This window comes from Polypterus senegalus, chromosome 3 (genome assembly GCF_016835505.1).
Source record: "Polypterus senegalus isolate Bchr_013 chromosome 3, ASM1683550v1, whole genome shotgun sequence".
In the NCBI taxonomy this organism is placed as follows: domain Eukaryota; kingdom Metazoa; phylum Chordata; class Cladistia; order Polypteriformes; family Polypteridae; genus Polypterus; species Polypterus senegalus.
The window spans coordinates 91,103,571-91,116,347 of record NC_053156.1 but is presented as its reverse complement, the minus strand read 5'-3'; the positions used below and the strand labels follow the sequence as shown (position 1 = coordinate 91,116,347).

Here is a 12,777-nt window from a genome sequence, read left to right as displayed (position 1 = left end):
TAAAATTAACGTGAAAGAAGCTATTGAAATGATTGCAGACGCCTGAACGCAAGCTAATGAAAGCACTATAGCAACAAATACAGAATCTCATTACAATGAAATTTTCATTACAACAAAATATTTTTTTGGTCCCTGGCAGTTCGTTGTAACAGGATTTTACCTCTATTTTAATATTCTTTTCTTCTTAAAGACAGTGCCTTAAGCACCACAGCCACAATAGCACAGGTAAATAATAATAAGTCAAGCACAAACACAATACAAATCTCTCCTCCACACCTCCTAGGAAGCGTTGTCCACCTCCTTCTGACACTGGCTCACCTGCTGGGTTCCATAGTAGTCCTTTAAATAGTCCTTAAATAGTCCAGGTCTAATGAAGAACTGGCTTTTTTTTCCCCCCGGAAGTACTTCAGGGCTTCCGTCCTTGTGACTACCTTGTACTCCAAGTGACCAAAGGTAGCTTCCTCCCCCCATCCTTCCATCCTCAGGGTGTCCCGGCCGGGTTCAGCTGCCGGACATCTATCACAATGCCCAAGATGTGAAAAAACAAAATACAACAAAAATAAACAAAATGAAATTGTCTATTGAAAAAATAAACTTGCTGAAATGAACAATTACAGTTCAATTAAGTAGAATAGGACTAGAATATATTTGAATCCTATTAGAACATAAAACTACCCAGTACCTCACCAATAATTAAAAAACAAAAAATAAAGAGATACATATCTTGACAACATACAAGGGTCACTCAAATTTAGTGATAAGCAGACCCCAAAGAGTTTGCTTCACCATGATTTGGGAACTTTGCAGAACTCTCCAAATGCATTAAAGTCAATGGGGAATGAAGAAGTGAACTAGTTTTGACTGGATTTTAATGGTGCAATGGTCGTTTGAAGTGTCTCAGAGGGCTAGAGAAGCATTTGCTGACAATGCTGGACCAATTATTGTGGTCAAAAATTGGATATGTGCCTTGAGGCAGCAGTGCTAACCACTGCACTACAGTTTCTCAAACAACAGAAGACACAGACAGAATGAGTAGTACCATGAAAATGCAACAAATGGTCACAAGCTAGCAATAAGTGAATACAATATAAATTGTTGTGTTATAATCTTGGGCCACAAACTGGCTGTGCCATGAAGCAATGGTGTGGGACTAGCTCATTCCATTGATTGAAGTCATGGCTTGTTCTTTCCCATTTGTTGGTACAGATGTTTTGCACTTTTTCCTTCCTTTAAGAAGAAAGAAATAACTTGTACACAGTAATAAATCATTTTTTATTATTATTTTACAGAGAATACTGTGTTTTCTGATGAGGGCATAGGGAAGGTGAGGAGAGGTGTTCCTTTAAGGATTGTTTTGACTCGTAGTTGTGGTCCATGTAGCACTGCAAGCACAAAGGGATGAGTGTTATATATAAACTATTGGCACTACCCATAATATTCTCATTATGCACAAGAGGTGTACTCTTCACATGAAAAACTGCAAGTGTGTTTTTTGTATAAATGCATATGGGTTGGAAATCCAGCTGGAGTACTGATAAGTTTGTGACGTCAAAAAATGTGTGAAGCAGATTTCAATGATCTTACAGCGTGCATGCATGAAAGTTCTGCATGTGGCTGCACAGTAAAGCAAGGTTAGCAGCTAACACATCATAGTGACTCTGAAAAACTATTTGGCGAATGTCACCAATGAACACTACTCAGATTTGACAAAAAAATGATCCATTGCAAATAACATAAAAAGTTAAGAAGTGCATCCAAGAATCCACCAATGCATCAACATCCATATCTAGTCACATTAAGACATGGATGTTCATAGCTCCTCAAATTACAACCTCAGCTTAATAAATGATACATTGCAAATAGCTCAGTGAAGTCAGATAATGTCTATTTATTGAATGTGCTTAATTGTATTGTAGTGCTGGGGAAGAAGCATCAGTCTCATGCCAGAAATCAACTACACTCACTCATATCGGTTCAATTTAGAGCTTTCAATCTGAGAAACCTGGGAGGAGAGTTGGGATATGTGAAGAAAAACCCATATGGAGAAGGTGTGGAAATCTTCATATAAAGTGACAGGACCAATATGAAAATCCAGTTTATATTAATTATAAGGCAGTAATGCTAACTAATTTAAATTGAAGACAAATAATCAGACTACTTATCTCAGATAGTAATGTATAGTAAATGTATTACGCCACAAAAAGAAGAAACACCCTCAAAACATTTGGAAAGTAGTGGACTTATGTATTATTTTTTTAGATTTGTTTAATTTTTTTAGGCATAATCAGCATTATATTGTTGTACTGTTAATATTTTGGTAACAGAATTTGTACTACTGTATCCTCATTAAACTTTTTGTTTTATCTGAATTTAAGAATATTAAATATCTGAAGGAAAGCCTTACTTTTCTATAATAAGACTGAGATAGTTAATGTCAAGCCTCTTATTCAAATAGAGATTTTTTTGGTCTTTTTTTTTTTTTTTTTTAGTCAGATGCGTCAATGAAATACCAGCTGAAGTTTCATCTGTCTCTCTAACTGGTAGCAGGTCTCTTCTTATCTAAAATCTTATCCTTTCATTTTGTGAGAGTTGCCAAACTTGTCCATACTGAAAAGGAGAATTTTAAATGAGCGGGACCTCTGAATGAATAAGACACATTGAAAAGGATACTTAAGACAGATTCAGCCACTAGAACAATATGAGTGTGGTAGATTAGAACTGACTGACATGAGAAATAAAGAAAACAAAGTAAGGATAATGAGAAATCTCAGACAAGGGTTTGTAGGGTATTGTAACAATACAGAGCTGCCCAAGGAAGTACAGTAGTCCAGGAAAAAGACTGACTGTATTTTTTAGTATAAATACTCACCCATAGAGAGACCTATTACACCCTAAAGTGGCCAGATAAAGCCATTCTGCATGCCTGTGATACAATAAGGTGTGCGTTTTTTTATGCATTTCTTTTTTAACAACTTATGACCATTTGAATAAATAATTTTATTTTTTTCATTATTATATATAGTTTTACCTAAGATATTCTTATGCAGTATATTTACTGCGGCAAAGTTTATCAGGGTCATGAATCACCTGATCTTGTATAACTGAAAGCTTTGCAGACAAACAGGTCATTGCTATTGCTTAGCAACAATATTAAAAAATGAGCACATAGCATTTACTGTATATGCCCAGCACTACAATGTCATATCAAGAATGAGCCCAAAACATACAGCACAGTATGAAAAATCAGACCTGGAAAAGTACAAACACTTAATATTATTTTGTGAATATCCTCCACCCATAATTTACATTTACTATTCCCATACGTCTGTCTAAGGGATTATCTTAAGTACTGCAAACTCTGTACCACACTCACTAAGGTCATTTTGCTGCTGTTTAGTAGTATATTGCAGAGTGTTGCGAGTTTTATTGCAATGCAAGTATCCCAGAAGATGACTGCTGTTCATTATCCACTCAATCACACATATCCATCTTTACACTTGAAATGTTTTTTTATTGTCAGGGAAGCATTGAGCTGGAGCCTGCCTTGGCAGTGATGGGCACAGGGCAAAATGCAAAGCTGGATGGAGCTCTAGTCCTTTGCCGGGCATTCACAACCCATCCAGGGTCAAATGTTCAAATAATGTTTGTTCATTGATGCAGGCAGAAAATAAAAATGACATTTAGAAGGCAGATTAGTAAGTAATGAAGCCGAATGCAAGAACTCTGATGAATGGTACCTGCTTTACCATTGTGCTGTCTGTAACAACAGAATTCCTGTTATTCTTATTTATTTTTATTTTTTAAGTGAAGGTATTATTTCTAAGTTTCTGGTTACATCTTTTTTCTGCCCTTAGACTAACATTTAAAGTGCATCTTCCCAAAAACCTCTGTTTTGTCTGGTACAGCTATGCTGTATTTTTTTTTTTTTCTAGCTTGGTGTCTAGATCATCAAATAACCCTTCAGACCTAATCTCATTAGTGCACTGCAGACTCTGAACATAATATAACAAATACAACAATATTTATTTATATTGCACATTTATATAACTCAAAGTGCTACAATGTGATATTTGGTATTTTTGTATTTGGTATATATAATATACAATGTGAATTGAATGGTTTCTTGTCATGTGTAAAATGTCTTATGTTCTTATTTATAAAATATGTTTGTAATAGCATCCCATTTCAAAATTCACAATGTTGTCCTTTAACCGCTTATCCCTTAATACATTTTGAACTAAAATTTTCAAATATTCTCTTAGGTGTTTTAGTTCTTTCCCTTATCTAATCACATTTTTTTTTTATTTGTGTTGGTGCAATATGCAAAATGTTTAAGTTTACTCTCTCTATTTCAGTTAATAACATAAATTAAGATGCACAAATACTTTAAATTGAAAGGACCGGGGTGCACATTTCTCTCTTAATTCTGCGTTCCGCTTCCCACATATAAGTCATCCTGTAATTGTAATTAGCTTACTGCTCATTTCTGTAATCTTCCAGAGCTAAGCCTAATTTTCAGTGACTAAGTAAATTATGCTATATGCTTGCTTTTATTCACATCCTTACATTTCTTCAAAAATAATTGAAGGATCTGTCCTACCTCAGCTTATGCTGGCAGTCATTTACTTATTTAGTTATGGGGATAGTCTTCACAACATAATTATTTATCTAAAATTACTATAACTAAACATACTTAATACTAAAATAAAATGTTCTTCCACCAGCTTCTCACCAAGAAAATGTAAGGAACATAATTTTCTCAAGTACTGCATTTATGTGCCAGTGTTCAAACTCAAATTCAAACTGATTCTATCTGACCCAGTACACGTCATGGGAAGTTGAAGTTTATCCAAACAGCCTCAGATTCCTTGCAAAAGCCAAACCCATATATGAGTGCAGTCTGTCACTCAGACATGTGCAGAATGAGCCAAGTTGCCAGTTAATCCAAAATGGATATCTTTGGGATAGGTTAGAAAATAACAGAATGGCCATGCAGACGAAAAGAGGATGTCCAGAATTCACATGGACATTTACTAAAGCTGCACCTAGTGTGGAAAGATATTATTTTAAGAAACTGTTATGCAAGACTTAAAAATACATGTTGAATATGTTAATATAGAGAAGTGCATACTTAAATAGGTCTTATGCCACACTCTAAACAGTGAGGATTTATCCCTTGTTATTGAACCTGAGCCTTTTTATGTCAGTCAGTCATTATCCAACTTGCTATATCCTAACACAGGGTCAAGGGGGTCTGCAGGAGCCAATCCCAGCCAGAAACCACAGGGCACACACACACAAACAATTTAGGATCGCCAATGCACCTAGTCTGCATGTCTTTGGAGTGTAGGAGGAAACCAGAGCACCCAGAGGAAACCCATGCAGACACAGTGAGAACATGCAAACTCCATGTAGGGAGGACCCGGGAAGCAAACCCAGGTCTCCTAACTGCGAGGCAGCAGTGCTACCACTGTGCCACCATGCTGCCCGCCTTTTTATGTTCTAAAAAAAATCCTTTTTATACCATTCTTACCATATTATGTACTAAAAACATTAAAACTATGTTACGGTTATATTGTGTAGTATCATATATATATAAACGTCTACGCGTGGAAGCGTGTGTGTCTGTCCCAACCCAGAAGTGAGAGGTGGAGTCGGTGTAAGGCCTCCACCTCCGAGGAAACAGAAAACTCGCTTGGCCACTAATAGCACAAGTGGGGCCAGCACATCAGCAAAACAAAACCTCAGAAGAAAGACAAAGTCGCTTAACTTTTAACATCTGCCAAACGGTATCCCTTTTACTTTTCCTCCCGCCGCTAATGCACAAGGGAAAGCAAGCACGTTGGCAAAACGAATCCTCCTAGGAAAGAGATGCCCAGAGTAGTGCCTTTCTATTACCTGACATCTCTACATTTCAGGTTTTTTTCTGACGATTTCAATAGTTTTTAGAACCCCGGCCTTTTTACAACATGGGCTTACACAGCTCGTATATATATATATATATATATATATATATATATATATATATATATATATATATATATATATAAATACTTTTCATGGGCTATCCAAAATTTGAGGTATACACATTAAATTGCCATTAAATGTAAGTGAGGATTCATTTCATTTTAGTGTTACATGAAACAGACCTATCACACTTTGCCTTTATAAACTAATAAAGTTAAGCAGGTTGTCTCACTGTTGACACTAAAGACTTCTCAACCATCCAGCTTGTTCTTTCATTCCAAGGTTATTATTCGCCTTCTCTCATTTCGGTTAAAGGATACATTTTGAAGAACCTTTTATTTATCCGTTTGTCATAACAGATTGTAAAATCTTTTCAGCCAGTGATAACCCATTGATGCACTGCTGAATTTATATAAGATAAACAAAAGAAGGAAACACAAACCAGGACTAAAGTCGGTAGTGCTTCAATGTTACACTTTATCAGTTAATAGGTTTTCTTTCACACTGGTGCCTGTTCAACAGACATTTACTCCTTTAAAAAAATCCTGTTAAAAAAAATGAACTGATTTGAACTGAATACATTCAAACCATAACATTCGCCTCAAAAATGAAACAAATCATCATTTTGTTTCTAATCATTACTAGCAAGAATGAAAATCACTGTGATCCACTAAGGCTTAGTTGCTCAATCAAGGCAAATTAGGCTGGAAGACTGTCCGGAAGTGTTCCAAATCAACTCCATCTATCTTGTCATACATTTTTTAACCCACTTTTTCCTGTTCAGTGTTGTATGGATTATAGTCTAATCCAATAACATAGGAAGTATGGCAGAACATACCCCTGGACGAGCTCTAGTCCATTGCAGTGCACACTAACACTTACCTCACACGGGTGAATTTGAAGTTGCCAGTAAGCTTAATAAGCACATGTTTGAAATGTGGAAGGAAATACCTAAAAACTGCTCTCCTCTATTGCTTTCTTTTTAGTTGGGGTAGAATTTTAGTTTTGTTAAGTTTGGTTTGATTGTATGGATTGTTATTTGCTTTAATTAAAACAAATTAAAAAAAAAACTGGAGTAGCCACTGAAAACTACACAAGACAAGGGAGAAGCAGTTACCAGGCAAGGACAAATGAAGCTCTTAAAGTTTCTTCAGAATTAGTTTAATATCTTGAATTGTATCAGCTTCAAAAATTAATTAGTTATGAATAACTTACAACTTGAAATTCCCTGTACCCTCCACCTAGATTGAGGTCACTATCCCTCTTGCTTGTCATAAAAACAGCTTGGCTTATCATGGGTATCTAGCCATAAAAAAATTCTGTTCAAATACCCCCAAAATTTGGGGGCATCCAACCAACCTGGATGAATACAGAAAACTATTGTTAAACAGAGAGATGCCTGGCTCTGTTACTACTTCCCTACAAAATATGAGGACTTAGATGTTTCATTTATTGTGGACACCGTGGACAACTTAGGTTGAGTTGCAGCTGTAGCTTTCTGCAATCTGTGTTCAAAAAAGTGTGATTGACCCAAAATCAATCCAATCAAAAGGACAGGGAGAAGGAATGCAATTGTAGCAGTCACAAAAATATATTATAATATTGTGTTACCAAAGGAAACCCTAACATTTCAAACTTCACTAAAGAGTTAGAAGACATTCATAGCATATTAAGTCACTGTTGTATACTACAGGGTGATTACTTTTGGATATATTTTGGAAAACTCCCTTTATTGGCAGATTTCACTTTGACCATTGTATTTCACAAATTTTAGAAATACATCCACAAATTCCAACATCGCTGCATTATCACTTCTTGGAAAAAGTGGAAATTTGTTTTAGTGAATTGCATCTGTGTTACTTATACTGTAAATATTACCTTACAGTTTAATATTAGGTATGTACTGTATATATCACAGGATGGACATAGCAGTTACAGTGGCGTTGCTGCCTAGATTTTATGTTGTGGTTAGCTGAGTTTACTAGTGGCTCTACTTTGCCTGAAAACCTAATAATAACAGCATTGTCAACTGCTAATTGCTAAACGCAACCCCATACATTTTGTACAAACAAATAAGCATTTCTTTCTATATGAGTTATTGGGTGATAGAGATAAATGCCTGTTGTGTCCCCTTGAGTTAGCCTCATTAATTTCCTCTATCTTTCTCTCTGTCTTGTGCAGGTGACTACTTCTGGGGATGAGGGCTGTGTCACACACTTCACAGGAACATCCAGCGCTGCTCCCCTTGCTTCGGGGATCCTGGCACTTGTTTTGGAAGCCAAGTATGTTTTCACTTTGGTTAGTCATTCCAGAAAAAGTCATATGCGAATGATATCACAGCCGAATAATTACATTTTAGTTTGTTTTTTTTTTTTTTACTGGGAGAAATAGTCATTTGCATTATCAAAAATGCAATACTTGCATATCCAGATTTATTGGCCACATTCTTCACTTAAGGTTTTGTTATATTGATTTTAATACATTTTTAGATGCACATAAAATATTAACAAATTATTTCAGCAAGAATTGGTGTGTTATGTTCACATGTATGTGACTTTACTAGATACAGTACTGTCCACATATATTTTTGATTGACTTACATCTTTTTAATTGCAGTGAAAAATAATGTTTCAATATCTGTTCTGGGCTCATTGCACAGAGAATGGAGAAAAAGGGCTTCTTTTCATTGGCTTCTTTTACTTGATGTACAGTTAATATAATCTTTGCTTTTGACGATAGAAAACAATCTTATGGTATTAAATGGGTGAATGAATGGATATCAAATTAGTACAAAACGGCTACAAATATGACTGTAATTTGAGTTTTGCTATAAGCATAATTGTCTCACTAAGGGTTTTTAATGTAATCATTAGTAAACTGAAATAATGAATAAACAAAAAATTAAAATGAAACGTTTTATGTAGCAAAAATATATTTACATACTAAAGTTAAAGTGGCTTAAAAAAACATACACAATGTCCTGACAGAGTCAAGGTGATGGCCATTTTTAGCCACCCTGTTATCCATCACCTACTCCATCATATGCAACAGCCTTATGAATTTATGCATCAAGCTGTGCAGCCAGTCGTGCTGGGGGCCCTGGTGACATGTGAAATTGCTGTGCGCCTCATTTAGCTGTTTATTGCGGTGGAGTAAGTGTTGCAGCTGTCATCCTGAGATGGGATGATAGCGCTTGTTAATAGACGAGACTGGCAAGAAATGATGGACGCCACAGCAAGAGACATCCGTGTGCCAGTGGAGCTCTAGAATGCCACAATTATGCATGGATTTATATCAGGGGCAATAGTGTTAAAAATAGCAGGGCCATGAGCTGTGTGCATCTTTAGTGCCCAGTGCTTACTGTACAATGTGGTGACATTGTCTGTTTTGCCAAGGATTCTTTTGCTACTTTCTAACTAATGCACTTCAGTACAACTTTTAATGAAGGCATTGAAAAGATACAGTAAACGTTTCTTTTACTATAAAATTCTCTTTTTTGTTGGTTAATTAGACTTGCATTTTAGCAAAGAAGCAGTTTAAAAGCAGAAGCATGTGATGCCCACCTTGCATAATTTGCTAGCACTCTGTATTTCTTAAAAAGGAGCCTGTTTGCACAATATGGGAGATATGTTCTAGTGAAATTCCCCTTATTTGAACTTAAGTTCCATTTTGTTTCAACATAAATCACATTCTTTAATAATATGAATGGAATAGTGTCTGATGCCATAAATACTTTTCGTTTCTATTGGAAATTTTTGCTGTATTTTCATATACATAACATAACATAGCATAACAGTCTTAAAAAACTTGATTTCAGGGAGACTATCTTGGTAGCATTCATTATTAGGAACAAGGTAGGAATGAAGGTTAGGGTGCCATTTCATCATATTTTTCATTCACATATCCACATTTACCCCAACACAGGTTAAATTTAGAGTCACCACTTAAACTAACCTGCACATCTTTGTCTGAGAAAAACAGGAGTAGATAGGGAAAACCCACACATGAAATGGAGCGGCAAATACCCCACAGAAAATAACCAGGTGCAAGATTCAAAAACGGACACTGGATCCATGAGGTAGTAGTGCTAAAGAGGCAGCTGTGATCTGTATATGTACATATACCTGTATATGTATAAATACTCTATCTATCTATCTATCTATCTATCTATCTATCTATCTATCTATCTATCTATCTATCTATCTATCTATCTATCTATCTATCTATCTATCTATCTGTCTATCTATCTATCTATCTATCTATCTATCTATCTATACAATCTCAATTCCAAAAAGTTGGGGCATGGTGTAAAATGTAAATAAAAATAAAATGCAATGATTTGCAAATCTCATAAACCCATATTTTATTCACAATAAACCATAGAATACATATCAAATGTTTAAATTGAGAAATTGTTCCATTTTAAGAAAAGAATAAGGTCATTTTCAATGTGATGACAGCAACATGTCTAAAAAACGTTGGCTGGAAAAAGTAAGTGATACTAAAAAGAAACAGCTGGAGGAACATTTTGCAAATAATTAGGTTAATTGGCAACAGGTCAGTTACATGGGTATAAAAAGGGCATCTTAGAGAGGCAGAGTAACTCAGAAGTAAAGATGGACAGAGGTTCACCAATCTGCAAAAAAACAATCTGCATCTACAAATTGTGGAACAATTTCAGTATAATGTTCCTCAATGTAAAATTGTGAAAAACAGGCCTGATTCTGTCGTGGAAATCACTGCCTGTGCTCAGGTACACTTCTTTAAATCATTTTCTGTGAACACAGTTTGCTGTGGCATCCACAAATACAGGTTAAAGCTATATCATGCAAAGAAGAAGCCATATGTGAACATGATCCAGAAACACCGCCATCTTCTCTGGACCAAAGCTTATTTAAAATGGACTGAGGCAAAGTGTAAGTCAGATGAATAAAAATGTGACTTTTTTTTGGAATACATGGACTGGATGCCATGTCCTCTGGACTAAAGAGGAGACGGACCACCTGGCTTGTTATTCACTATCAGTTCAAAAGCCTGCATCTCTGATGGTATGGGGGTGTATTAGTGTCCATGGATTTGGCAGCATACTCATCAGTAAAGTAACCATCAATGCCGAAAGGTACATAAAGGTTTTAGAGCAACATATGCTCCTATCCAGATGATGTTTTTTTCAAGGAAGGTCTTGCTTATGTCAGCAAGATAATGCTAAACCACATACTGCATCTGTTAACAGCATGGCTTCATAGTAGAAGAGTCTGGATACTGAGCTGGCCTGCCTGAAGTCCAGACCTTTCACCAATTGAAAACATTTGGCACATCATGGAATTTAAAATATGACAAAAAAGACCCAGGACTGTTGAGCAGCTAAACTGAGGAGATCGTTCCTCCCCCACACTATGTGACTCTTCAATTCCACCTGGGTAAACGTTAACATTATACAATGTTATTTTCTGTTATACCTTCCTTACACTCTCCACCTTGCATTTTTTTTAACTTGCACTGCATTTTTGTCACTCTTTAATTAATATTGTTTTTATCAGTATGCTGCTGCTGAAGTATGTGAATTTCCCCTTGGGGATTAATAAAGTATCTATCTATCTATCTATCTATCTATCTATCTATCTATCTATCTATCTATCTATCTATCTATCTATCTATCTATCTATCTATCTATCTATCTATCTATATTAGACAAGAATAGGGCAACATTCCTCTCCCAGAAGTCCATTCAGGTTTCCATTAGCAACCGCTCACTCAACACAAAGTCAAACCAGCGGTACTCAAGGATTCTCCAAAGAGACACAGTACCAAAGGAGACCAGTCTAAGTCTCAAGTCACTGGAGAGCATCCATGTCTCGCAATCATATATTAAGACAGGAAGCACCAGTTCTCTAAAGACTTGGACTTTCATCCTTTTGCAGAGATATCGGGAGCGCTACACACCCCTTTCCAGTAACCTCATGACCCCTCATGCTCTCCCAATCCATCTACTCATTTCATAGTCAACAGAGACATGAATGTCATTGTTAAGGTAAGTAAACCTCTCGACAAGGTTGATACTTTCTCCGCAAACAGAGACACTGCTGATAGCTGTGCCCAAGAGGTCATTAAAGGCCTGGATCTTGGTTTTTATCCAGGATACTCGCAAGCCCAGACACTCAGACTCCTCGCTCAGTCTCTTGAGAGCCACAAACACAGCCTCCATTGACTCCATGAAGATCACAGCATCGTAAGCAAAGTCAAGATCAGTGGATCATTCTTCATCAACAGATGCCCCACAGCCGCTGGACCCCATGACTCTGCCCAACACCCAGTCCATGCAAGCATTGAACAGAGTAGGAACAAGAACACACCATGACGAACCCCAGAATCAAATGGGAAAAACACAGAGGTTATGCCTCCACTCTGCACAGCACTCACAGTACCAGTGTACAGGCCTGCCGTGATATCCAGCAACCTTTAGGGAAGTCTCAGGATGTCCCACAGTGATTGAGCTGCAGCTCAATCAACTTAATGGAATGCTTTATGAAAATTGACAAATGCAAAACCATGATTTCCATTTAACTTTAGGGGTTAGCTAATAGCCATTTGTTAGTCTCCTTCAGAAGTCAACAAAGAAGAAAACCTGTGTAGTTGTTAAAATAACAAAAAAGCTGAATATTGTTAACATAATAATGGCAGGAGCTACCATTAAAAGAATTGATAATTTGAGCTAGAGGAAGAATATACAATGAAAACAAGATAGATCTGAAGACAGATCCTTGGAGCACCCCACAAGTCAGAGGCAGAAGTCTCCTCACCCACACAGAC

At 36.4% G+C, this 12,777-nt stretch overlaps 1 protein-coding gene across 1 annotated transcript in view; it reads left to right on the top strand.

Annotated features, from left to right (window-relative positions):
* LOC120525368 (PC3-like endoprotease variant B) overlaps positions 1-12,777 on the top strand; it is a 535,535-nt gene that overhangs the window by 43,564 nt on the left and 479,194 nt on the right. The window contains exon 7 of the mRNA XM_039747601.1: positions 8,149-8,249. Coding sequence (XP_039603535.1) covers positions 8,149-8,249 — 101 coding nt within the window. The remainder of the gene's footprint in view (positions 1-8,148; positions 8,250-12,777) is intronic.